We start from the raw sequence: 24,578 nt of genomic DNA, 5'->3' as shown, positions 1-24,578 counted from the left end.
GAAACCTACAGCAAGCATCTTAATACAGTGTGCTTATGATTTAATTTTACTCTTCCATCCTAGGGTCTTTAGTTTAGGTTTAGATTAAAGAGGGTACTCAATTTAACACCTCCAGAGCATACCCTGCTTTTTCCAAGATTTGTGAATTTAAATTCTCATTTTACAATGAATCACTGGCAAAACCATTTCAAAGACTTATTATATCTAAACATATGATAGTTTATTTTTTAAACAGCATGACAAGAATTCATCAATATGCTCCTATAGTCAAAATTTTTGACATGGTTATAGAATTACATTTTTCTCATGCTCAGAGTACATTTTCTGGGATGCCACTTTCACTGAAAGTGAAATGACCTCAGTGCTGGTTACTGGAGCACCTTGACTGGTGCTGTTACTGCCCAAAAAGCTCCATTGTGGGAAGGGGTCAGACATGACTCACAATTTATTCTCAAAGCAGGGTTTCACTGTAGCAGGTTCCTAATCAACCTTTTTTTTCATGAATTTAAGCAGAATGAGGTAGCCACATCAGGAAGAGAGAAGAGGTGCAGGATTTGGCAGCAGATGAAGCAGCAGCAGCAGCTGTACCCCAGTCCCTGCTGGGGGACCCTGATGGCATTACAGTTTCACCACTGATTTAAAAATCATGTGAGACTCAAGATTCTTTGCTTTCACAGAAAGATAAGACTGGGGTCTTCCTTAAGAATTAAACCCATGTTAGATGCAGTTGTTTGGGTGACACAGGAGGCAGGAAAGCATAAATGGGGGTGGGGTTTTTTCACTTCTTGCTTTAGGGCACCTTGAAGCTCCAGCTGGGAAGTTGGGCTGAGCTGCAACACCAACATCAACAGGGTCTCAGGGGAATGGGCTCCTCCAGGCAGCAAAATGCTGTTTCCAACCCAGCCTCAAGTGAAGCAGGCTGATGGAAAAGCTCCTGCTAATAAATGCATGGAGCAGAGGTCAGTTTACACAAAATTTCTGTTTCAGCACTGGAATATTTCTCATGCTTATAATAATTAAGACATTTAAGCACTTCTGGAAGACACCAGCTTGAGTGCCAAGCAATAAAATCTTACTTGTGAGCTTACACAAAGCATTGGAATAAATTGAAACAAGTTGCCTGGAAACTTACCAGGTATATTTATTTTAAAAAACAAACAAAATTTTAAAATACATACGTTCTATTACTATTTTGTAGCTTCCATATACAATAAAAATAAAAAAAAGTTTTGATTTTGTCAGCATCCTTGTATCTGCAGGTTACAACACCTGGGGAAAGACCAGTAGAGAGAATTTTGTTAGTATTTTCCAAACACTGAGCCATTACAAAATTCTATGCAAGCTTAACATGCAGCAGTCAGAGCTGCTTCCAGTCTGAACAAGTTCAGCCTCCCCTCATTAACACAGCTTTTGTCAATCTACTGTATTACTATCAAGGCTACAGGTTTTTCCAGTTTCCCAAGAAGACATTTAAGTGCACAATAAAATCCTATCTACACACAAACTATGCTTCAAACTTCAGTAATTCATGTAATGGTAATTTGAAATGATGCAGACTTGTGTAGGCTCACAAGACACCAGAACAGGATCAAGCCAAGGACCTGCCAGCCTGCAGCTGCTTATCAACATTGCTGAGTTTGATTTAAATATAATCAGCTCAGTCATGCTGACAGCAGTTTTTAGTTGAACTATCAACTTGCTGCATTATCAGAAAAGCTGAGAATGACAAGGCCAGTCCTACTCCAGCCCACAAGTGACCCAGGCAGGACAGATCACACAGGGCTAAGAAATTCTTCCTGCCATCTGTAAAGAAGTGGAGGCAGCAACATGAAAATTTTGAGGCTCCTCAAGCCAATATTGTGAACAGCTCTAGTGCTATTTTCACCTCAGTTACTGGTTCATTTTCTCCTGTATCTTCTTTTAGAAGGATGAATAATGTTTCAGCCTAAAGAAAAAAGAAATTGAGAGATTTAAAACTTCTCAGTAACCTGTTGAGGGGGCAACACAAAAAAACAACAGCTCTTCAGCAGTGTCACTGAGTATCCTTAGCTAATCTGAAACATAGAGCTTTGAAACAAAGATAGCAAACATCCACCTGCTAGAATTACTTAAGTGCCATTATAATATGCAGTTCAAGTTCACATAAAGGACAAATCACAACATTTATTCACATTTAGGAATATTTCTAGAAATTTTCCCTGTCAGTCTTGGTAAATCATTAAAATCTCATCTTAAAAATAAGCAGTTTTTCAAGCATCATGAAGTTATGAGTTGAAATAAAATAAATATTCCTGCTTAGATTAGCACTACTCCTCACCCCTGACCACACCAGCAGGGGAGGAAAATAAAAAAGTATGGAAACAGGGTGTATTTCATAATCAGACAATAAACAAGGGTTGTTCTCCAGCAGGGAAAGCCAACTCCACACTCCAATAACTCATCAGGTGAAATTCAGATCAGGAAGTTAAACCTTATCACTTACAGTCAGGGCCCCATCTTACAGAACACAGATGTTATCTGGGATTAATGGACCTAATTTAGTACGTACCTAAATAACAAAGCTTTGCCTTTGTTATTTGCTACAGAGAAATATCCACTTCTGGGAGAGAAGTCCATAGATTGAGTAAGATAAATCTGTTTTCTCCTGAACACTGGGAAGTTTGAGAATACAGTGTATGAAGGAAGGTGCACCTATTGAGAAATAGGTCAGAATTTAAAATTAGAAAAAAACCACTAAAAATGAAATTAAATTACGAATCTGTAATTGAAGGTCAATGTTAAGTTCAAATGTTCAGTTATATTCCTACCCTACATGACTCCATATATAGAATTCTACTGGAGAAAAGGAGCAGGGAACACACCATGGAACCAATTATTGCAATTCTTGGGCCTACAAATCCTCAGAATAATTCAACAGTTCCACTGTTGGCAAGAATTCTGATAAGGCTGGCAAGAAAAAAAAAACCCTAGTAAGATGGTTACAGTTACCAGCTGCTGAAAACTCACATTTGTTGCTGAGTTATATTTACAGCACTGAAATAGAACCACAGACTGGTTGGGTTAGAAGGAACCTTAAAGTTTTCATCCAGTTCCAACCCCCTGCCATGGTCAGGGACACCTTCCACTAGACCAGGTTGCTCCAAGCCCTGTCCAACCTGGCCTTGAACACTTCCAGACATTTTAGAAGGCACTTTAAAAAGGTAAAAAGGTTAACTAAACTACAAAATGTTATTTTCAGAGCAACTTTACTAAAGAAAATACAATTATATTCTTGTAAATGCAGAGTGTCTTGGCCATGTCCAGATCTGGTTGGTCCAGCACCTTATACAGTACCTGTATCTGCTTCATATCAGCTTTATTACATCACCAGCAGTATTTTTATCAAGATATAAAAGAAATATTGCAATAAAGAAGCTGAACCTACCAATTTGACAGCCTCATCAGTGTCACGGGAAGCCACTGCCAAAATCTCAGTGGTGGGATTGAAGGTCACACAGGTGGCAGAAGTAACAAGGTTCATTATGGCTTTAACTGGTTTAGGACGGTTTTCTTTGAGGCAAGTATCAGTAGTGTATAAATTTACAACTCCAGAAGATGAACTAAAGAATAAAATGAACAAAGATTATACCAAAAAGTGACATTTCAGTACATATTGCCTTGTTATCTATAGCCACTACTCACCAGAAGATGTAATTTCCAATTAGTTAATGGAGTTTGTAATAATATTTTGTTTGGAGCTTGATTTTCCTTTGGAATTTATAACAGTATTTAGTGGAGGGGTTTAGGTTTTTGCTGATTTGGGTTTTCTTTTTACTTATATATTAAGAGACTCAACTCTGATGAGCCCATCTCTTACCACATGAATTCAAAGCAAGGAGAGTTTGGTATCAAAATGTTCTGAAATAACTTCAAGTTTTTTATTGTGGGGGGTTTTTTATAACTGTAGCATAAGCTCACTTAAAAATCCTCTTCTGCAGTGAGCTAGGAAAATACTCCTGTATTTATTTGCTATTCTCATTTAAAAGAATCCAGACACTGGCTGAAACTGCATCTCAGTAAATGTATTTGGAGAAACAGTTTCAGCCTGTGGCTTTGAGTTGAAGCCCCTTCTGACGGGCTAACATGTTGCCTTTCAGGAAACAAATTCAGAGTACAGGGAAGAGAATTAGAAAATGGAGAAGACCCTGAATCAACATTCCTATTACAGAATTTGTAATTTCTGTCAGTGTGATTTCAAAATTAACTGCTGGACCCATACATGGCAATACCAACACCAGTATGACTCCTATTGTTTTAAGTGTACTATGGTATTTTATATTTACACAGAAAAAAAAGTAAATTATTATAATAAAATAGGGAATATTCATCTATTTATGTCTATTCTAAGCTTATTAGAACCAAACCATGTTCCTACACTCTCACCAGACACCCATGAGTTCACTGAAGAGCTTCAAAATGAGAGCACGAGAAGCTGCCAAAGCTGTCAGTCACTTACCCACATGCCACATACTGGTTATTTTTTGAAACAGCAATGCACTTTCCTTCCAAAGAACCTTCATCTTCAAATTTGTGTAGACATTTTCTGCTTCTCACATCCCAAATGAAAACTTCACCTTCCTCTGATTACAGAATGAAGGATATTAGAGAAACCACATATACACACCACTTCGTTGGTCTATTTTGCTAAAATAAATTTAATTAGATGACAACTAGAAGCTCATTTACAACTATCAAATATAGGATATTTTTAAAAAACCCCAACAATTAAAGGCATACTAAAATAGTTAACTCCATTCTTTAATGATTGATCACTTAGTTATGTTTTTAGGTGAGATACTGGCATAATTTTTTAAATTATTTTTCTAAAACGGTAAGTGACTTCTAAGAACTCATGCAATTTAAATGGAATTATGATTGGAGCTGTTGGAATACTCACTTGAATAGCTGTATATTTTACTGCTGTCTGGGGTGAAAGCAGAGGCAGTGCACCTTCCATTCACCTTCATAGTGCTGATCAGTTCTTTTGTCTGTAGGATGGAGAACAATGGTGACAGAGATTCTACCAAAAATCTATAGGAAAGTTGTTTCCTGTCCCACAAAAATCTTAAGTTAGCTGACATTCAGAGAACAGCACCAACGTTTTCAGTGCCTGCAGAGCAGAGCACAAGCTCCTGAGTCCAGCTACAGCTGGATCAACAAACACTTGTTTGCTCCCTCACTGAAGGGCCTGAGTTATACAACAGAACTGAACTTTCTCCTTTAAAAGCATTTTTCCCTGTGAAAGTTTAAAACAAATCCAGCTGCCATCATATGGCATTTTAAATTTCAGCTGAAAGATTGCTCTATGCATTATGAATCAGTATTTGGCATGATTCATGAACAGGGTACAACAGCATGCACTAGCATGACTCCCAAAAAAGCAGTCCTATATTCTATCCCCAGGTGCCTGTTCCCATGCTGTTTCCATTCCTTTTGCCAGCACAGTGCTCATGCAAGCAGCTGAAATACAACACTGACATATGACATCTTACAGCTGAAAACCCCATGGAACTGCCCTGAGCTCCAGCAGCCCCACGGAGCTGCAGAACAAAGTCTCAGAGAGCCCAAAATAATTCCCTAAAGCTGCAGTGGGTTGATTCAGCAGCACATTTTTGAGGGCTGTCACAGTATGTGTCATACCTTGGCTTCAGCTGAAAGTTAGATTGCCTTGCAGATGAGACAAAAGCAGATTCAAAAGGGAAAAGGTGCCAAGGAAAATGAAGCTACATGAACCACGCAGAGAAAGTACCTTCATGGACAGCAAGTGAAGGTAACCTGAAGTTCCAATTAGCAGCATAAATGATCCATCTGGAGAGAGCTCGAAGTTTCTGAGAAATTTTTCCTCCACACCTTTAAAAAGAGATTTGAAAATTGAAATTGGTGTAATTTATTCTCTGACCTCAACATTTAGAGGTAGGATGACTAAGACCTGACTCCACTTCAGCTTTTCATTTCTGCAATATGCTGTCACAGTGAAGCTGAACTCAACCTTGCTCCTGTGTGATAATTAATATCCCAGACAAATTAACCCTCAAGGTACTTTAGTTCTTTGAAGACAGGTTAAAAATACAACCTCCAACTCCCTGCACTTCCTTTTAAAGCAAATTCATGTGCCATCTTTATTTGGGACAGCTTGAACTGTGCCCGGACACTCAGAGCTGCAAAACATACCTCGTACTTTTGGGATAGGGATGATACTCCCAGCCATCATGTCATACACAAAGAACATACTGTGGTGAGTGCCAGTGGCTATAACTTGTTCTCCATCCATACTGAAACGAGCCTTATAAATTGGAAAACTCTCTAAATAGATGCTCTGTATTTTTGGGTTCCTTATACCGTCCACCTTCAAAAAAGAAAGTAACAAACCAGGTTGTCATATTGAGGAATATATCAAATACTTTTACAGAGAAAAATCATATCAACTACCCAGCTGAGACTTAAGTAGTAAGACCACTGTGAAGCAGTGAACTCTTCCTCTCTCCTACAAATGACGTGGTTCTTAGCTCCTCACCTCATGTAAGAGGCACTCCCTGCCTTTCTGATACACCTCACACCTCGTGCCCTTCCTCATCTTGCCCATGCTTTGTTCAAATCATCACTTCTGTTGTGCTTTTTCTAAACAGAAACATCTGCTTTGATTTGGGTTTTCTTGCAGCCCTGTGGGAATATCACGTTCCACTTGTGTCTGACCATTTCACTGATACTGGGCCATGCTAAAAGTTCCTAAAAAACATTAGGATCTTTAATTTTCAGAGGAGCAGGGCAGTGTCTCAGGATGAGCACCTTCCTGCTGCAGCACAGCAATTTTGCAGTCTTAAAGCAAAGTGGGCAGCTTGCCCCACTACAGGTTCTCCAAACAACTTAGGAACAAAAAACCTCCTTAGTCCTCATCACTGCAAACCTTCAAACCAAACGTTTTTAAACACAAATCTTCAGCTAAAAACTCTGGTACAACTATGCTTGCCAGTACTCTGCATGTGCTCGGTGTGAAGTCACAGATGATAGAAATTCCTTCTGAGATGCCTTTAACCAAGGAATTTCAATTGTAACCACAGACATTACACCCAGTGTGCAGAGGAAGAGAAAAAACAAGGTCTACCACTCCAGGCTATTTCATGTACACTCAGAAAAAAGGTTCTGTGTAACATTTGCAGAGTACAGACTGAAGTTCTTCACCTGGAAGAGGGACACAGAGCGATCATGCCCAGCTGTCATCACCACTTGAGCTGAAGGATGAAACTGCACTGTCACCAGTTTTCCATTGGCAAAACGTTCCTGGTTTGCAGGAAGGCAGGTGCTCATCTACAACACAGATCAGACAGTTAAAACAATCCCAACAATCACTTGTGCTGAATAAAAAACCAATTACTCTTTACACTACAAGACCTCAAGCCTGGTGATGAACTTTTGTGCAGCATGAGGTGAGCAGAGCACACACAGCCAGTTCAGGGAGCTGCTCCAATGCAAACACAGGCTGAACTCACCAGCCTTTCTACTGGCTTTAAAACTGAGTGTAAAACCAGCTGCATTCTGACTCATCTGAGATAGCTGTAGGAGATAGTGTGAGAAATACTCGTTTAAGGCTGTCTTCTTAAAGACCATTTCACTAGCTTCAAAGTTGCGGGAGAATTCCATCCTTCTCTGCAGAAATTAAAATCCTATTACAAGATGCTGTTTAGAGTGCAGAAAATTCTTATGTCAAACAATCCACCTCAGTTTATTGTTTCATGCTTTCACATGAACTATTCAATTTTTATATCCTCTAGAGCTTCTACTTGCAGAAACAAATTCACAGAATCACTAATTTTATACACAACCAGAGTCAAAGTGTGCACCTAAGTCCAACTGAAGTGGAAAAATAAGGTTTGTCTTTACCTTTAAAATCCCTCTTGGCAGAGACTCCGAGCTCGTGATGTAATTGCCAGTCCTGCATAGCAGATCATCATCTTCATCACTGTCACCTCATTAAACCAAAGCACATGGAAACAGCTAATTGCACAAACATCCACAGCAAAATCAACACATTCCTCACTGAAACAAATTAAATTAAAGCACACTGAAGGAGTAAAGCTGACTTATCCAGCATATTGTCACACTACTGAAACTAAGAAGACATCAAAAGTAATTCTTTTCTAGCAAGCTGAACAAGGAATCACAGAAACACTTATCAGAATAGTATTGGACATATTTACTATCACTCAAAGTCCTTTTGGATTTCTTCCTGTTTTCTAGATCAGCCCAGGCAGGAACTCCTCCCATGGCTTGCTGAAACCTTGCAAGAAAAAGGGGAAAGAGAAAAAATACATAACTGTTGTGAAACAGTAATTTCCTTCTATAAGTTAAGTACTTAGAAGAAGCAGTCAGAATTTTGCAGGATTACTTGCACTTAGAACACAATGCAAGCATTTAATTAAAAAAAAAAAAATTAAGATGTCACTGTTTCTTGTATAACTCCCTAGAAGACAGATTAGTTTGTGCACTTTGACTAATACAAGTATTAAACAAACTAGTCTAGACAATGCTAATGCACATTTTACTTAAAAACACTGCAAATACTGCAGGAAGCACTGGCTTTAAAGAAGCCACATGAGCACAGTGGCTAGAGAAAAGTGACTTTGAATAGCACATAAATGTTATTTTAGCTCACAAAATTGTTGGGTTGGAAGGGAGATCAACCCTCTGGAGCCTGGAGATCACCCAGGCCAACCCCCCCACCACAAAGCAGGGTCATCTGGAGCAGGTGACACAGGAACATGTCCAGGTGTGTTTGGAATGTCTCCAGAGAGAGACTCCACACCCTCCCTGGGCAGCTGTTCCAGTGCTGTGTCACCCTCCATGGAAAGAAACACTTTGTGTTTTAGTTTATGGTCACAGCCCCTCATCCTGTGCTGGGCACCACTGAAAAGAGTCTGACACCATCCTCCTGGCACCCACCAGGAGGTCAATGATCCCACCTCAATAAAGTCAGCCACAAAAACATTAATGAAACTCACTGTTCCTCAAGTCTTTTCTTTAGCTTTTTCTTAGTAAGCGTTGTCTCAGCATCACTTTTCATGAAATCTTTCCTGTACTTATGGGTCATATCAACACTAGAGGGGAAGAACACACAGAACACAAAGATCGTTCAAACCAAGGCCACTTCAGTCACTCCCAAGCGTAAGATGTCATTCCCACCACCCAGTCTGAACTTACTTTTCCTCAGCTTCATCATCCTCATCCACCCAGGCTGGCTTTTTGGGCAGTAAGTCACCTTTCGCTTCATTTTCCACCTCCGAATCGCTGGACTCTTCCTGGAGGCCTTTACCCTCTGCAGCAGTAACCTGAAAACAACCGAACGGGCCGAGTGAGCGGGGACACGGCCCGGAGCCGGGGGGGCAGCGGGGGGGCCGCAGCGAGCACCGAGCCCCGCCCGGGGCCGCCGCCGCTGCTGGGTGGGGCAGGGCCGGAGGGTGATGTGCCGTACCCGCCGGGGCCCGGCCAGGCGCCGCAGCAGCTCGTCCTCCTCCACGTTGAGGCTGTCACCGAATACCAGCTCCTCCAGCTCCCGCTCGGCGCCCGACACGCAGCTCAGCGCCTTCAGGTGGCGGGCGCGCCGCGCCGCCTCGGCCGCTGCCTGATCCGCCACAGCCGGGCGCCGCTTCACCATCCGCTTCGGTTTCGTCATTTTGGCCGCTTTGGGCAATTTCGCCGCTTTCTTCGCCGCCTTCATTCCTGCCGCTTTCGCCGCTTTCGCCGCGCCCGGAGCCCGCACCAGACCCGGAACCGGAACACGTGTGCCCGGTCACGTGACCCCCGCCCGGCCCCGCCCCCGCCCGCGATAGGCTCGCGCCTCCGCCCCGCCCCCGCCCCTGTGACCAAGCCCCGCCCCCGGCGGCGAGGCGCGGTCACGTGACTCCTTTCTTTGCCTCCCTTTGCCCCCACCCCCCCGCCCACCCGGAGTTCCACGTGACGCGGCCACGTCTGGGCCACTCCATTGCGAGCCCGCGGGGGGGATGCCCCCCGTGAGGAAACACGCGTCTCTCACCGGCTGCTCATCGGCCCCTCACCGGGACATCCCGCGCGCACCGGCACTCGCTGGCGGACATGGCTGTTCTTAATCCCCGCAGTCCCCGCCTGGGCGCGGGGCGCTCCCCCCCGGTAACGAGTGTTTTCGCCCGGAGTGGGGGGACATGGCGGAGGGGCCGCCCCGCGCAGCCTGGGCCCGGCGGGGGCGTGTCCGCGCCTGCGCAGCCGCGCGCTCGTGTTGTTGATGTCCCGGCGGCCGCGGTCGGTCCCGGTCGGTCTCCGGCGCTCGGAGCGGCTGAACCGCCCGGGCCGCCCCCGCCCCGCCGGGTCCGGCTCCGACCGCGGGCACCCGCAGCGCCTGAGCCCCGGGGCGAGCGCGCAGAGGCAGCGGGCGGCTCCTGCCCATGAGGGCCTGATGGAAAACACAAAGGAGCTGGTGAGTACCGGAGCCCGCGGGAGGCGCGGCCGCGGCGGCCCCGCGAGACCCTCAGCGCCTGAGGCGGGGAGCGGCGCGGGCTCAGCCGGGGCCGGGAGCTGAGCGAGCCCCGGTGCCCGTGCGGGGGGAGGCGGCCCCGCAGCGCGTGGGAGGGAGCCGGGGACACCCCCGGGTGTTGCGGGGGCGGCCCCGCGGGGTGCGGGGGTTTGTGCCCGCCCGGGGCGGGGGCTCCCGGGGCCGGGCCGGCGCTCCCTGGGGCGCTGCTGCTCGCGGAGGGTCCCGGGGAGCGGCGGGGGAATCTGGCCGAGGCACGTGGGGGCGGCACGGCGGGACCCCTTTGTTGCGGCCCGGCTGTGCAGGGGCGGGTTTTGTCCTTTCCCCTCCTTTCTCCTGCCTCGGAAAAAAGTTTCAGCTTCTCCAGGGTGCGCTTGGATCCGCTTCTCCCCCTGCTCCGCTGTAGTGCCGGTTTTCAGCAACTTCCTCCTGTAGTTCCAGCCTTTAAAGTTCAGTTGTCCAGCGTGCTCATGTTAAGCGCTGGGGAGTTTTCTTTAATAACAGCACCTCAAAAGTTTTGGATTCTTTGCGGCCACTTCCCCCCTTCCCGTGCAATTTTTATGACTTCTGGTATTGTTACTTTGTTCTCTTTGTAAGGAACAGTAAACTCGTGAAACCAGTTTCACTTTCAGGTTGTTGCTGGAAATATTTGAAAGTGTAGCAATTTCTGCCCGGCGTGGCTTTAAAAATTAAAAGTCCTACTTCAAAGCGTATGCTGACTACGGTAAAAACTTTTGTGTGTGAAAAAGCAATTTATTTTAAAATGTGGCTGGCAACTGCTGTGATTTTTCACATCTAGACCAAGTCAAAACTGAAAGCTGCAGGGCAATCTCCTGCATTTTAAATTAAAATTATTTGGCAGGTTTGAGGAGCCACATTTACCTATTTATTGTATTCAACATCTTGATTTTGACTTAAAAGGAGTGGACTAAGGCTATGAGAGTCTAATCTGGAGCATTTAATGAGAACTAAAACAATATGTTCCCTTAAAAAGGCAGTAAAACTTGGCAGGTCAATTGTCTTTACTCATTCCTTCAGCCTAGGCATCGTTTTGTGGAAGTGTGTAACGTAGGCTGTAGGGAACTATGCAGAGGGATCTTGTCTCCCAGGAATAGTTTAGGTGTTGTTCTTGAGAGCATGTGGGCTTGTGCATGTGCAGAAGGATTGCAAACTGGAAGTAAGAATTCTCTTAATTGTTCCCCAAAGAGCGAGGTGCCTCTGGCAGCAGTGATAACATGCACAAAAGTTCCCTCTCATTGGCTTTGATTTCTCTTACCTTCTAAAATTTGATTTAATTTTGCAAGGCTTTTGATATCTTCTGCAAACCACTACTGCATTTCTTCATTTCTCAGGTAAGTTGGTACACTCTGGGCATGTGGGATCATTTGCTGAACCTGGCTCTGAGCACGTGGAATGAATTCAGGTGCTGAAGACTTTGATTTTGGGTTGGTGGTGGTTTTGGGGTGTTTTACATTTAAATTTATTATTTTATTTGGGTTTGGGTGTTTTTTTGTTAGTTTTCTTAATGGTAACACAGTGTTTAAAGTGAAATATTTGCCTCTTCGAGATACTCCTGTAAGGGCTTTGTAGAAACATAATGGAGTTTGTAACGGATTTTTAGTTTTCTCAAAATTCAGATATTTCACATATTAATCATCACACCCTCCTCCAAAATTTCCTGCTAATGTGATATATTTTTTTATGAAAGAGTCTTCCCTCTTGTGTGAAACCCCCTGGGGAAGAGGCTATGGACAAAACCATTGGCAAACAGCAGAAACTGGCTTCAGACAAAATGCTGTCATACATAGCAAATGAAGAGACAGGAAAAAACATTTCTGTAATTTTCCAGCAGAGATTTTACTTATAATAAGAGTGGAAGGCACATTTCCAGATAGAGGTGAGTTGTTTATATAAAAAAAGTAAGTTTGGTTGGTTCTGATTTCCAGGAATCCCAAGATGTTTAGCTTTGGGGGATTTTGTTTGTTTGTTTTGAATTAAAGCTGAAAGTATGTTTTCTTTAAATTGGTACCATGTTTGAATTTTCTTTTTTGATCATGTTCTGAGGCACAATTAGGCTTCAGTTCCACAGGGACGAGCTACTATTCTAGTGTAAATTCAGAAGAATTGTAATAAATTAGTTCTATTGTAGTGTTTCCTAAACATCCAGAGATGAAACTAAGTTTGTAGCAGAAAGCATCAATGAACTTTTGAAAACAAAACCTCTGCGTCAAATTTAAGTCTAACTTGGAAATACCCTTAGATGCATTAAGGATATGTGATTAAAGTAAATCTGTCTTACAACAGCCCCTTGGCTTGAAGGTTGTGGTGACCTCATTGTTGACGTTGGCCTCAGATCCCATCTCTCCATGGTTCTGTCCTGTTTGGGGGGTTGGAGCTGAATATAGGAAGCAATGCCTCTGTTCAGGTGCTGCTGGGCCTTTGCTGAGCTACAGCTCTTGTACTTCAAGCTCCCAATTGCTGCCATCCTGAAATCAAGCCCCAGATTGAATTCAGTAGTAACAACAACAATTTGGAGTGGTTTGAAACCTTTCTGTGGCTGTTTTGGATCCTCCTCCTGTGGCTAGATGCACTTACCTGGGTGCAAGAGGTTTGGTTACATAATAATAGGGTGTCTTTCTTTCAAGTTTTTACCTTCAAAACCTTTTGCATAAATTTTGCCATTGCTTGAGTGTGGTTTTCATCAAGCCACTAAAGCCATTTCCTGAGTAAGTGTTTGATGTCTAATTAACATGAAATGGTTTTTGTTTTGGCCTTGGATTGCTCACCCTTTGTGCCCAATTTTTTGTTGCAAGAATAGTTATTACACTCAAAGAATGGATGCTATAATGTGTTGATCAACTTCAATGTGTGTGTGTATATATATATATATATAAATGTATGTTAAGAGTGAGAAACTGGTTATTTTCTTATTTGTTTAGAGTTGCCTTCCTGCTCTCAGGGAAACCTATTTCCTTAACTATATTCTTTTATCATACCATTTGCCTTATGTAATGCTTAATTAAAAGTATTTCTTAAAAATACTCTGTTGCCAAGTACTCACAGGGAGGAGGGGAAGAACAGGAAAATGGGAAGTTGGGCAGAATAAGAACGCAGTTCTTAAGAGTTCCTTTCTCCACCCATCCCTCCTATAAAGAAAAGTATGCAAGAAACCCCCCGAGCAAATAGTATGGGGTAATTTGCCAATGCTGCTCACCCTACCCTTCACAGTGCTCTGACTAAAAGCCTCTGTTGAGGAACCAGTAATCTTATTAGGAAAATAAGCCTTAGCCAGAATGCCTGAAAGTTTGTCTTGTTCTTTTGTTTGTGCATTGCTTCTGCTTAATGTACAGATAGACTCTATTAGTGGAGTAGTTACTCAAGCTGCTCTTTTGGCATTAACCAGCTGCAAGGTTCTGTTTTATAGCAAGCCAGGCTCCTGCTCCAAGCAGTTTCTGTGGATAGGCAGGAGGTTGTTCCCTGGTTTGTTAGAAGGTGAACACTCGTTGTGTTTTGAGGAAAAGACAACCTCCTCAGCATGATTTTTAGTGCTAAGTCCAGCTTTGAAGAGTAGGAAACTGGCTTGATATTGGTTTGAGGGTTTGTCGTTGTTGGTTTTTTGCGCACCTGTTTTTGAACCCAAGGCCCTGCAGCTGCTTGGGGAGGTGCTGCTTCAAGAGAGACAAAGTGTTGCTGTTGGCTGTGGAGCCTAAAAGGACTCGGCAAGAATTGCGTGTCCTTCACATGCCTAGAAATTACTTCCAACATTGCTTGTTCCATCACCTCACAAGGAGTAAGATGAGGTGCTTTGACCTGTCTTTTCCTGGGTCCTCCTTTTGCCTTTTTCGAAGATGGGAAGCATAACAACAAAGGGACAGAGAATGTGTGCATAAGGTAGATGGTTCCAAGTTCCTGGCATCTCTGATGAAGCTCACTGTAGTGTATTAGAGGCCACCAACACTTCAGGAAGTGTTGGTGAGATGGTTGAGAGCTTCTGGAAAAAGGTTGAGGCCCTAGAAAATCAGGAATGGGCAAATCTTGTACTTAATTTTCAAAAGAAAAAGATGCAACCAGTCAGCAAGAACTCAGCAGGAATTGCAGGCTGCTGCTGTACCAGAGCAGCTGCTTTATCTTGTTTATAGTTCTGTTTGAGACATACATTGTCCTTTTTGTAAGGATGTGTCTTTAACCTTTGAATTCAGAGCAATGCCCTAACTTTTTTCACTTTCAGATGTTAGAGCTCCTATTCTTTTGTGTATCCAAATTCTGCAGGAAGGGTTATCAAAGCTTCCTTATATTCACTTATTTCTATAAATGCTGTGTTTCAATATGGGTTAAAAAGAACCTTTGTGGTGTTTATTATCAAAATAGAAGTGTTTTGATCTGCTCTAAGAAAATTCCATCATAGTTATTTGTATATCATCTTCCCTAACTTTCACCTACTTTTGTGTACAAAGTATTTTGGTTTGGTTTTTTTTTCCTGCAGTCTCTGCCTTTTTGAAATCTCACAAAAAAATTTGAGTAGTTTCCCCAATTGCAATCCAGGTAATAACTGTAAATTAACATTAAGCATGTCCTGCATAAATTATCTGGCAAATATGGTTGTCTTCTGGCAAAAGCTGGGATACAAATGTTTTATGAAAACTACAGTATTATTTTAAAATGGTAAGCAAAGATGCTGATTTGAATTGCAAATTTGATGTTCAAAAATTCTGAATTGGAACCATTTGGCTGAATATTAAGTAAATGGAAAGGTGATACATGAGATTTGTTTTGACAGTGTAGTTAAGCTCAAAAACTTGATGATTGCTACTTTTGAAATTGTATAATGCTGAAGAATGATTTTTCCTAATTGAGCGCCCAACTTTCCATTTACAAAGAGAAACTATTTTCCTTCTCATCTGTGGATATTTTGGCAAAGAAAACTTACCAGTAATATTGAGGTTCTAAATGGAAGTTATGCAAAAGAAGAACAAAAAGAGCCAGGTGCACTCCTGTGGTGGTCACCTTACCCCATGCTCCAGCCTCTGGTCCTTCACCTTACCCCCAGCTGCCTGGTTCTTCTTCCACCTTCCCTGGCAGTGGGAGCAGAGCTGGCATGGGGAGCTGGAGGGACTGGGAATGGGCTGCTCTTCAATTCTTTCTGAGCTGTGACAGCATTTTAGACTTCTGCCAGCAGAGCACTGAGCAGACCTGCTGCCCTGTAGGTCCAGGGATCTCCAGTGTGGAGTGGGAAGGGGGTACCCTGAGAATGGCCTGTACTGCAGCTTCCATAAGAGGGCTGAAGCCATAGAATCACACCTTGGTGTGGGATGAGGGCCTAATTTAGTGAAATCAGACCGGCTGACTTAGGGAGGATGAGGGCATGAAGCGGGAGATCCTTCCCTGGGCTCTGAAACACCACGAGTGTCTGTCCTTAAAACATTCTAAGCATCACAGTGCTCTGGTAGTACTGCTGGGAGTGGTTCCTATGGAATCACACTTTATATCTTAGCAGAGACTGTGGTCAAGAGAACTTAAACGGTGGGAGATGTTAAGGAGCTCCTGAAATCTTGAGGAAGATTACTAGTTTTCATCTTCTGCTCTGAAAATTCCTGGCAGCGTTGGCAGGATACTGTATCCATGGCAACGTTGTGCTCAACTTCTGCCTTAAGCTGCACACACGTGCATGCACAAACAAGTCACTGGTGGTGCATGGTGGTGGCAGATGGGACAGGTGACACTGCTGCCAGCATGGGTCAGGGCTGGGCTTTGTCTGCTCAGTGTTTCCTCTGACAATCCCACAGGCACCCTGATTGCCGGTGTCAGCGCCTTGAGGAAGTTGTCAGGTTATGCCCTATCCTAAATTTGATTTGGTTTAATGCAACTCTAATTTTTTTTTTTTCTGAGAATATTCGTAATTAACATTACACTGACTTCTTTTGTTGTTTTGTTTCAGAGCTACTGTAAGTGTGTTAAATGTGTTTGCATTATTGCATAACCTTTTGTGCTTACTGGGTTTTTTGAGGATTTTTTTTTTAATAATTACACGCTAGGATTGGGTCAGTGTGGAAATCAGTTTTTCCTTGTAGCTATTAGGAAATTCTTTCATAATAGGATTTATTCAGATTGAAAAGGAGAATATAATATAATAAAGGGATAGCATGGCAGAAAAAGGCTTGAATGAGATCTAACAATAAAGATGTTCAGGCATGCACTCTAGGAAAGAGATTTGGGGAATTGTGATGAGATCTTGAGGCTATGGATCCAAATGCAATTTAAGAAGGAAAAGCCCAATCACATTATTTTTCTGTCTACTCTGACTTTTAAATAAAATTAGCTCTTGGAAAAGGAAGTTGAGGGAAAGGCTTTCTTAATTTTTCTTCTGTTTCCTTGTCTGTACTTCATTCCCCTAACTTGTGCTTCTATTGTAGAATGTCTTTGTTTTCTCTTTAGTTATTTCCTCTCAAACTTAGTAAATACTGTTTAAGATTTTGGAAATAATTTGAAACTTTTTTCCCCTTAATGAGGGCAGCTCACATAGGAGTAGCCTTGTTTCAATAGAGCTGTGTAAGATATCAATAAAGTAAAAACTGTCACTGTATCAAAATGCATGTGGTGGATGTGCCTCAGAAAAAGTACATCAGTTAATCTCTTGCTTCTTTAATGTCGATGCTGGAAATTGCTTAGCTGTCATGCCTTCTTCAAAATTGTGTGGTTTTATCCTACTTCAGATTTTTTGATTATAGAAAAACTATTATGTAACAAGTTTTTTGTATATGACAGTGTCAAATTAGTCACCTTTCTATCTTTCAGCATTTGTACAGACCCTATTGCCATAGTAACTGAGCTCTTCATAATGGTTAATGTATTAATCCTCAGAACAGCCCTGTGTGCTGAAGAGGTGTTCCTGCTTCACACGGGAGTCATGGACTCATAGGGGAGCTGAGTGATTTATGGATAACCCCACAAGCCAATGAGAGCAGAGAGCCTCTCATTCCTGTTCCTGTGGTATAAGTGACCTCTTGGTTGAACTGTCTTTTCTCTGCCCAGCTTTCTCAAATGAATGAATTTTAGTAGAATTGGCTGCAGCCATCTGGAATGTGCTGATTTGCATATAAGATCCCTGTGGCTGTCAGTGTTCAGCACATCAGGCTTAATGCACTCTGAAGATACCAAGGAAATTAAATGTGTGGACGGCTCCTGTGTATTCTCAGTGGATCATGAGATAGATGTTTTTTTCTTCCTGTATATCACAATACCAAAAATTGGCCAGTTTTGATTATACCAATGCTCATGTAATTGGCAATACATGGCTCATGTCTGTGCTGATACATCAGTGCCTTAGAATATCTGCTATTGAAGACTGACCTGTGAAACTTTGTAAGCTTGACTTTGAAATCTTTGCATTCGGAACATTCTGATATTCTTTGGTTTTTTTTTTGTTTTTGGTTATTTTTAATTTTTAGACAGAACATAGTTCCCAAGTGGAAAGGAAACGCCGAGACTCGTTCGGGATGTTTGACGGTTATGATAGTTGTAGTGAGGACACCAGCAGCAGCTCCAGTTCAGATGAGAGTGAGGAGGAGGTTGCTCCTTTGCCATCCAGTCTCCCAATTATCAAGAACAATGGGCAAGTTTATACTTATCCAGATGGCAAATCTGGCATGGGTAAGTATGTGCTGTGTGAGTGCAAGGAGTTGGATATTGATGGGATTTAGCCTGTGCTGGGTTGTGAGGGTCCAATCCTGAATGTTGGTCCCAACTGAAAAGGGACCAGAGCAGCTGAAGGGTTTGGGTTGGTTGGTTTTGGGAGGGGGAATTGTTTGGGTTCTGCTAAACTGAAGTAAGAGAGGGTTTGAATCCTGCTGACAGGGAAGAAATAGTATGGGAACATCTGCCCTCCTCTCAAATGTGTTGTGTGTATCTGCACATGCATGTGTGTGTTCTCATGTGCATTGGTTTTATTCTTGGAGCTTTGAGGACAACGTCAGTGTGTTCTCTGTGCCAGGCATGCCTTCTCTCTGCCCTTTATTACATACACAATATGTTTAAATATATTTCTTCCTATTCTAGGAAAACTTAATTACTGCTGCTGTGTAAAACCTGTTAGTGTATACCTGTTCACTCCTCACTAGCTGTGAGCTGGAGGATACTAGGAAAATAAATCTAAATTTCTTTTGTTATCAGGGAAAAACATTCTTTGTGAAATCCTAGTGGTTAGTGTAGAGCTCTCTCTGGGCAGAATTTTGGTATTGTCTCACTGGCATTAGTTGGTCTCTAAGTCTTACTCATCATGGAAAACACCGTGGGTGATGCTGTCCACCTCTGAAACATGATTCCAGCCAGAAGAAAACTTTGGTGGGCTGGGATACTTGGGATATACTAATTTATGAATCAAACAAGAGATCTGGTTTTATTTCAGGTTGGAAGTGTTAAATATTTAGAGGAAATCAGGATTGGCAGGCCCAGATTCAAAGCAGATGTTTCCTTGAGAACAGTGAAAAACCAGAAATCGGCTTGAGCTGCTTTAGCTGGATCATTCATTTGCACCAGGGGTGAAATTAATAGGGAGCAGAAAGAGGCACTGTTTCGCCAGTGAACTTGAGGTTCCTGGCATTTCACTGACATCAGTGGTGGTGTTCTAAATTTTAAATTATTCTCCTGTGCAATTCTCTTTGGGGTCAAACCCTCAGATACCATTTGATGGTGCCACATCCAGTACCTTAATTCTGTCTTCATCATTCTGAATTCTTACTGTGATTTTTAACTACGCTCTTAACGTTTTGGGGATTTTTTTCTCTCCTCTGATTAGCTACATGTGAGATGTGTGGGATGGTTGGCGTCCGGGACGCTTTTTACTCTAAAACCAAGCGCTTCTGCAGCGTGTCGTGCTCCAGAAGCTACTCCTCCAACTCCAAGAAGGCCAGCATTCTGGCCAGGCTTCAGGTAGCGGTACAGACACCGTTTTTTTTACATCCTTTCTGTCGTCTGCGTGCTGAAATTGGGCTTTTGTACAGATGGCTGCATGTTTTAAGATAAGTTTCTTGGGTTTGAGGGTTTTCTTTATAGAACTGCAAAATAGGGGTATGTCCGTTCACTTAAAATATTAATTGAATGATCACTCAGGCATTTTTGTAGTGTTCAAGAAAAGATAGAGAATTGTCAAGAAATATCATTATACCCTGTCTCAAATTCATTGCAATAAATGCCAAGAGTTTGCATTGCTATAAGTTAGATTAAAAGTTCTTCCTTTTGACTTGCTTTTAAGAAATATCTTTTTTTCAGGTAAACAACAGTGAACCTATAATGCTGTTCAAGTTGGAATAGTAGTACAAACCCCATCTTTTGGACATTCCTTACTACTGGTTTTTAAATTTATTTTGTAACACATGTAGTTGTGTGATGCTTAGTCTCTGTGTACTTCTAATTTTAGTTTAAATCTGCCAAAGATAGCTACAGACCTGTGGAAATTTCCTGATGAGAGTTTGAAAATATGTTATTTACTTGGGTTGTTGGGTTCTTTTAGGGTAAACCTCCGACAAAGAAGGCTAAAGTTCTACAAAAACAGCCCTTAGTGGCTAAATTAGCAGCATATGCCCAGTACCAAGCAACTTTACAAAACCAGGCAAAGACAAAAGCAGGTAACAACATATAACCAGAGCTGAGAAAAAAAATAGTGAAAGATTTGTGCCTCATTAGCAGCTTCCTAACTAAAATAACTTTTCCTTAGCAGCTGTCCCTGTGGAAGGTTTCAGCTGGGGTAACTACATCAATAGTAATAGCTTTACAGCAGCTCCTGTTACCTGCTTTAAACATGTGAGTATTTCTCAGTTTGTGCTTTCTGTCTATGTGTGTATGAGTGACTCCATGGGAGTTCTTGAATTCATTTTTCCAAAACATTCATATCCAAGTATCTTTCATGATCTATGAAATATAACTGTTAGTATGTATCTGTCCTTTAAAACCATTCTGGACGCCATCAGTTACTTTCATCATATATATACTCTCATAAACAAAAATCTGAAATTTAAAAAGTTAGTTTTCTTTGTATTAGTTTAAAAAGTTTCAAACAAAAAGACATTCTTTAATGACTGACGAAATTGGAGGATGGGGAAAATATTTAGGACCATCTGTCTTTAATGTGTTTGTAAAATTCCAATAATTAGGCATTGTTTAAAATATTGTCAGTACTTTCTGTCTCTTAAGAAAAAGCTTGGACAGAAGGTGTTTTCTCATCATATTTTTTAATTTGAGCAACTGAAGTGTTCTGTGTTACAAAATTTTTGTTTTGCTCAAAATTATGTGCTGAAAGTTACAATCAAAACAAACATTTTGCTTCATGGAAGTTGTCCATGAGGGAGAAGAGACATATTTTCTCTCCAGCTCAGGAATTCCTGCTGAGCCCTGTCAGCTCATAAACCAGTGGGAGTTGAGGGCTCCTGGCAGTTGGCACTTTGTGAATAGTACCCTTTATGCTCAGAGGCCTCAGCTACTTCCCAGAACAGAGCCTTGCGTTAGGAGAACTTGGGGAATTTGTATCAAATTCCACGTGCTCGAGTCAGCATGTTTGCACTTTGCTTTCACAGCTATGTACATGTAATAAGTGATTCCGTAAGTCCATATCAAAAAGTGGCATTTGATAACAGGGGCTGTGCTATTGTACCAACAAATGCCTCAGGATGGGTGGCATCCTCAATTAGAGACAGCTGCAATTGTCAGGTCACTTGTAAATTATGCTCCAACATTCCATTTTATTAAAAGGCGTTGTATGGTCCCTTCTCACTGCTTCATTTGTTCAGCTGCACAGTGCCCCAGTAATGTGAACCAAGACCACACTCATGGGCACGTTGTACCTTGAAAATTTTCACAAGATAATGGCAACAGTGCTACCAAGTAGCCTGAAAGTTGTTGCTTTTCTGTCCTCATTTTCCTTTTTCATACAAGTGAAATGCAAATCCTACAGTTTTCTTTGGAGATTTCTACTTCTTTGGTGGATATGAGTTAGTGTCATAAGGGTATGATTTGCTTTTAACTTTACTGTAATTATTTCTTTGAAAAGTACATTATTTAAACCAGTCAGAGTCTGAAAAACACATCAGTGCTCTCGTTAGATCCTTCTTTGTTCCACTCTCCACTGATAATTAAACAATATTCTTTTTTTCTTTCTGGAAAGATTATTGCTGTTTTCTGTGTACTGTATTGCTTTGATTTGTAAAAGTTTTTATTAGTCGATGTTTGTTTACCATCTAGATTATGGATTTCGTACACCTGTATGTATGTGATGGAAGATATAAAGCTTATTCTGGTCAAGACCAAAGTTTTGAATTGACAGTAAAATCATGGCCTATCTACCCTTGAGTTCATTATTCAATAAAATACATCGAATTTACTGGTTATACTGGGTGTACCTGTATGGATATTTGATAGGGAACATTGGGATCAATATTAAAGAAAATTTAAGGGAATTATGACATGTGAGATTTGGCTTATTAATTATTTTTTTAATAACCTGGCATACTTTAGTATCTCAGGTCTGATGTAGATTTCCCACATCAGGTTTTCTGTTGTTTTGGTTTTTTTTTTTTTTCCCCTGGGGATTTATTTCTTCTTCAGTTTAAAATAGTTACATTTTAGAATTAAAGTATCTAAATCTTGAAAGCTCTCTCTCTTTATGAATAATTAATTTCATAGTATTTTGATGTGCTTTTTGTGCTTCCATGTTACCTTTATTCCAGACTTGAGTAACACTAATGAAATTCAGTATCAATAATATGGCCATGCCCATGACTTCAGAGTTCAGTAAACAGAAGTAGGGAACTGCTTTGTTTTATGCTTTCCTACAGGAAGCCCATGACAATGCCAGAATTCCCATTTGTGCACCTTGCAGCCTCTTTTTTTTTTTTTCCTTTTTTTTTTTTTTTTTGGTCAAATTGCATTAATCAGGCACACAGCAGTAGCTGCTGCAAGGAGGAAAAACTCAGTTTAATGTTTTTAATATTGAGTTACAGCTTAGTCACATACAGTGAGCTCATTGCTGACCTGCATTCTACTTTTTCTCATCTAAACACTTTTTATTCTTTTCTATAGTTGCTCTTATTAGTTCAAACTGTTCCTACAACTGAAAGCAAGTTACAGTGGTTTGAGTTGTTTTTCAATACTACTTATTGGACAATTTCATGCACAATTAAGAGTAATTATTTATTTTCACTCTGTTGCTAGTGAGAGGCACATTTCCTGAAGTTCTTTATTCCAGCTGAATTTTATTCTGAGCCAAAATATTTTCATTCTCTTGGTTTCTTGTGTTTTTAAACTATATCCAGTGTGATTTAAGGGAGCATTTCCAGGATGCTACACTGGGTGGCAGTGCTCTGCTTTGAAGGTTTTTGTTTAAACCCTTTTGCACATTGACTCCTCTGGCATTACCTGTTCTTGGGGCACTGCTCACACACGAAGTTTCAGCATTCCATACAATCCAGGATTTGGTAGCATCACCATCAGGATTTGCCATTAAAATCCTGATTTAATTTAAAGTCTGGAATCATGGCAGTGTTGATGCCATCCAAAACTTTTAGAAGCCACTTATTTAAGCCATGTGAGCTCTTTGTCCAGCTGTGTATGTGGGGATACTTGGCCTTTAGGTGCTCCTGTCAAACAGGCCCTTCCTGACTGCACCTTACCTTGCAGAGAAGGCCCTTGGTGCTCAGAGATAGACCCTCCCAGGTCATGTCCTGAAGCAGGAAGCCAGGAACCAGCTCTTCCTTGTTTGAGAGTGATGTGAAGTGGATCTCTTCGTCATGAGTCTGAAAGGTAAATTTGTTCTTACCTGTAAATGATGGTTCTGCTAGTTCACACTATGCCAATCCAGACTGCAGTCACCTTCCAGCCAGCAGATAAATAAGACTTAACACTTCTCTAGTGCTTTCTGAGTTTTTAAAAGCACTCTTCAAACATTGATTGATTAAACAGATGAGACAGGAGAGATGAAGAAAGATGGCTGTCACAGCCCTGGTTTATCCAGGTCTTTCTGCCTTAACAATATCCCTAATGAGTGAAGGAGACCAAGATGGTGCAGTGTAGGTGGTGTGCTGTAAACCATCCCTCAGGACAGTACCATTGTCTGGCATTTCAGCAGTGATGCTGCACAGGATGGCTTCCTTCTTGAAGGGGTGAGCCATATGGATTGGTGTAGGAGAACTAGCAGAACCAATGTTTTCACAGACAAGGACAAATTTAACTTTCTGCTATTTCCCTCTATACCAATCCACGTTCTAGAAATGAAATTTCCATTGTAGGTTGATGTCAGAAGAAGTGTTTTGATATACTTTTCTCTCTGAATCAACTGAATAGATGAGCAGGCAGTAAAACTTATTTCAGTTGAGTGCAGCTGGATTATGAAATTATTCAGCACTGCTATTTTTGATTGTTTGGCCTCATCTGTATCTCTGTACAAGGCAACAAGATTTGCTAAAATAAGCAGATTGAAAAGTTTATTTCCCCAGTTCAATTCAAAAACCTACACATGTCAATTTAGAGAGGGTAGTGAATATGGGATGGGACTTAAGTTGTATTTGCATATTTTGTGTGTGAAAATAAGCCATCATCTTTTCAGTTGGATTTTTCTCTGGCTGCCAGTTGGCAGAAGAGAGCTCTGTGGTCTAGACTGGTGTAGATGGGTATAGCAGAACATGAAGAGACCAGGCTTCAAGAATAAAAGCTGGCATACCTACATTTCCTTTAGGAGTTAAAACTGGTTTTAAGTTTTGTATAGTCTCAAATACTTCAACTAGTGAAGGGTTTCCCTTTGTAAAATAAGTTCAGCTTTTAGTGCTGCTAGTGGCAATTGCTGATTGCCAGCAAAATTCCAATATTGTCATTTCCAATCATTCAAGATTTATCCAGATTTCTTCACTTGTAGCTCTCAGCAAAAATTCTGTGCAGTTGGAGGCTATTCCCACTGAGTGGTTCAGTTCTCTGGGTTTGCAAAGAGCTTTGTAAATGAGACATGGTGCAGAGCCAGAGATCCCTCCTTCAGTTCTCCCTGTGATAGCTGGGTAATCTCTGA

General features: G+C 41.6%; 2 protein-coding genes across 14 annotated transcripts in view; one reads left to right on the top strand and one right to left on the bottom strand.

Moving 5' to 3' along the window:
- Positions 1 to 1,106: 1,106 nt before the first annotated feature.
- Positions 1,107 to 10,127, bottom strand: UTP18 (UTP18 small subunit processome component). Its single transcript, XM_039562580.1, is given in 17 exon segments — positions 1,107 to 1,269; positions 1,886 to 1,945; positions 2,549 to 2,691; positions 3,425 to 3,599; positions 4,496 to 4,619; positions 4,937 to 5,027; positions 5,789 to 5,889; positions 6,211 to 6,385; positions 7,219 to 7,344; positions 7,918 to 8,003; positions 8,235 to 8,314; positions 9,036 to 9,131; positions 9,235 to 9,362; positions 9,506 to 9,792; positions 9,795 to 9,819; positions 9,822 to 9,890; positions 10,089 to 10,127. Coding segments are annotated over 16 exon segments (1,770 nt in total). The 3' UTR covers positions 1,107 to 1,269; positions 1,886 to 1,920.
- Positions 10,128 to 10,324: 197 nt separating this feature from the next.
- Positions 10,325 to 24,578, top strand: part of MBTD1 (mbt domain containing 1) — a 35,177-nt gene continuing 20,923 nt past the window's right edge. For 2 of the 13 annotated variants that reach the window (XM_039562603.1, XM_039562599.1), the window contains exons 1-5: positions 10,326 to 10,483; positions 17,983 to 18,184; positions 19,329 to 19,468; positions 20,043 to 20,157; positions 20,250 to 20,332. In XM_039562603.1, coding sequence (XP_039418537.1) covers positions 10,463 to 10,483; positions 17,983 to 18,184; positions 19,329 to 19,468; positions 20,043 to 20,157; positions 20,250 to 20,332 — 561 coding nt within the window. In that variant the 5' untranslated portion in view covers positions 10,326 to 10,462. Of the gene's footprint in view, positions 10,484 to 10,790; positions 12,435 to 17,982; positions 18,185 to 19,328; positions 19,469 to 20,042; positions 20,158 to 20,246; positions 20,333 to 24,578 lie in introns of those variants that run through there. The other 11 variants (XM_039562608.1, XM_039562606.1, XM_039562607.1 and 8 more) reach the window with 11 other exon arrangements.

The sequence above is a fragment of the Corvus cornix genome, chromosome 18, assembly GCF_000738735.6.
Source record: "Corvus cornix cornix isolate S_Up_H32 chromosome 18, ASM73873v5, whole genome shotgun sequence".
In the NCBI taxonomy this organism is placed as follows: domain Eukaryota; kingdom Metazoa; phylum Chordata; class Aves; order Passeriformes; family Corvidae; genus Corvus; species Corvus cornix.
Note: the sequence above shows the minus strand (reverse complement) of the source record. Positions and strands in the feature narration are given on the sequence as shown.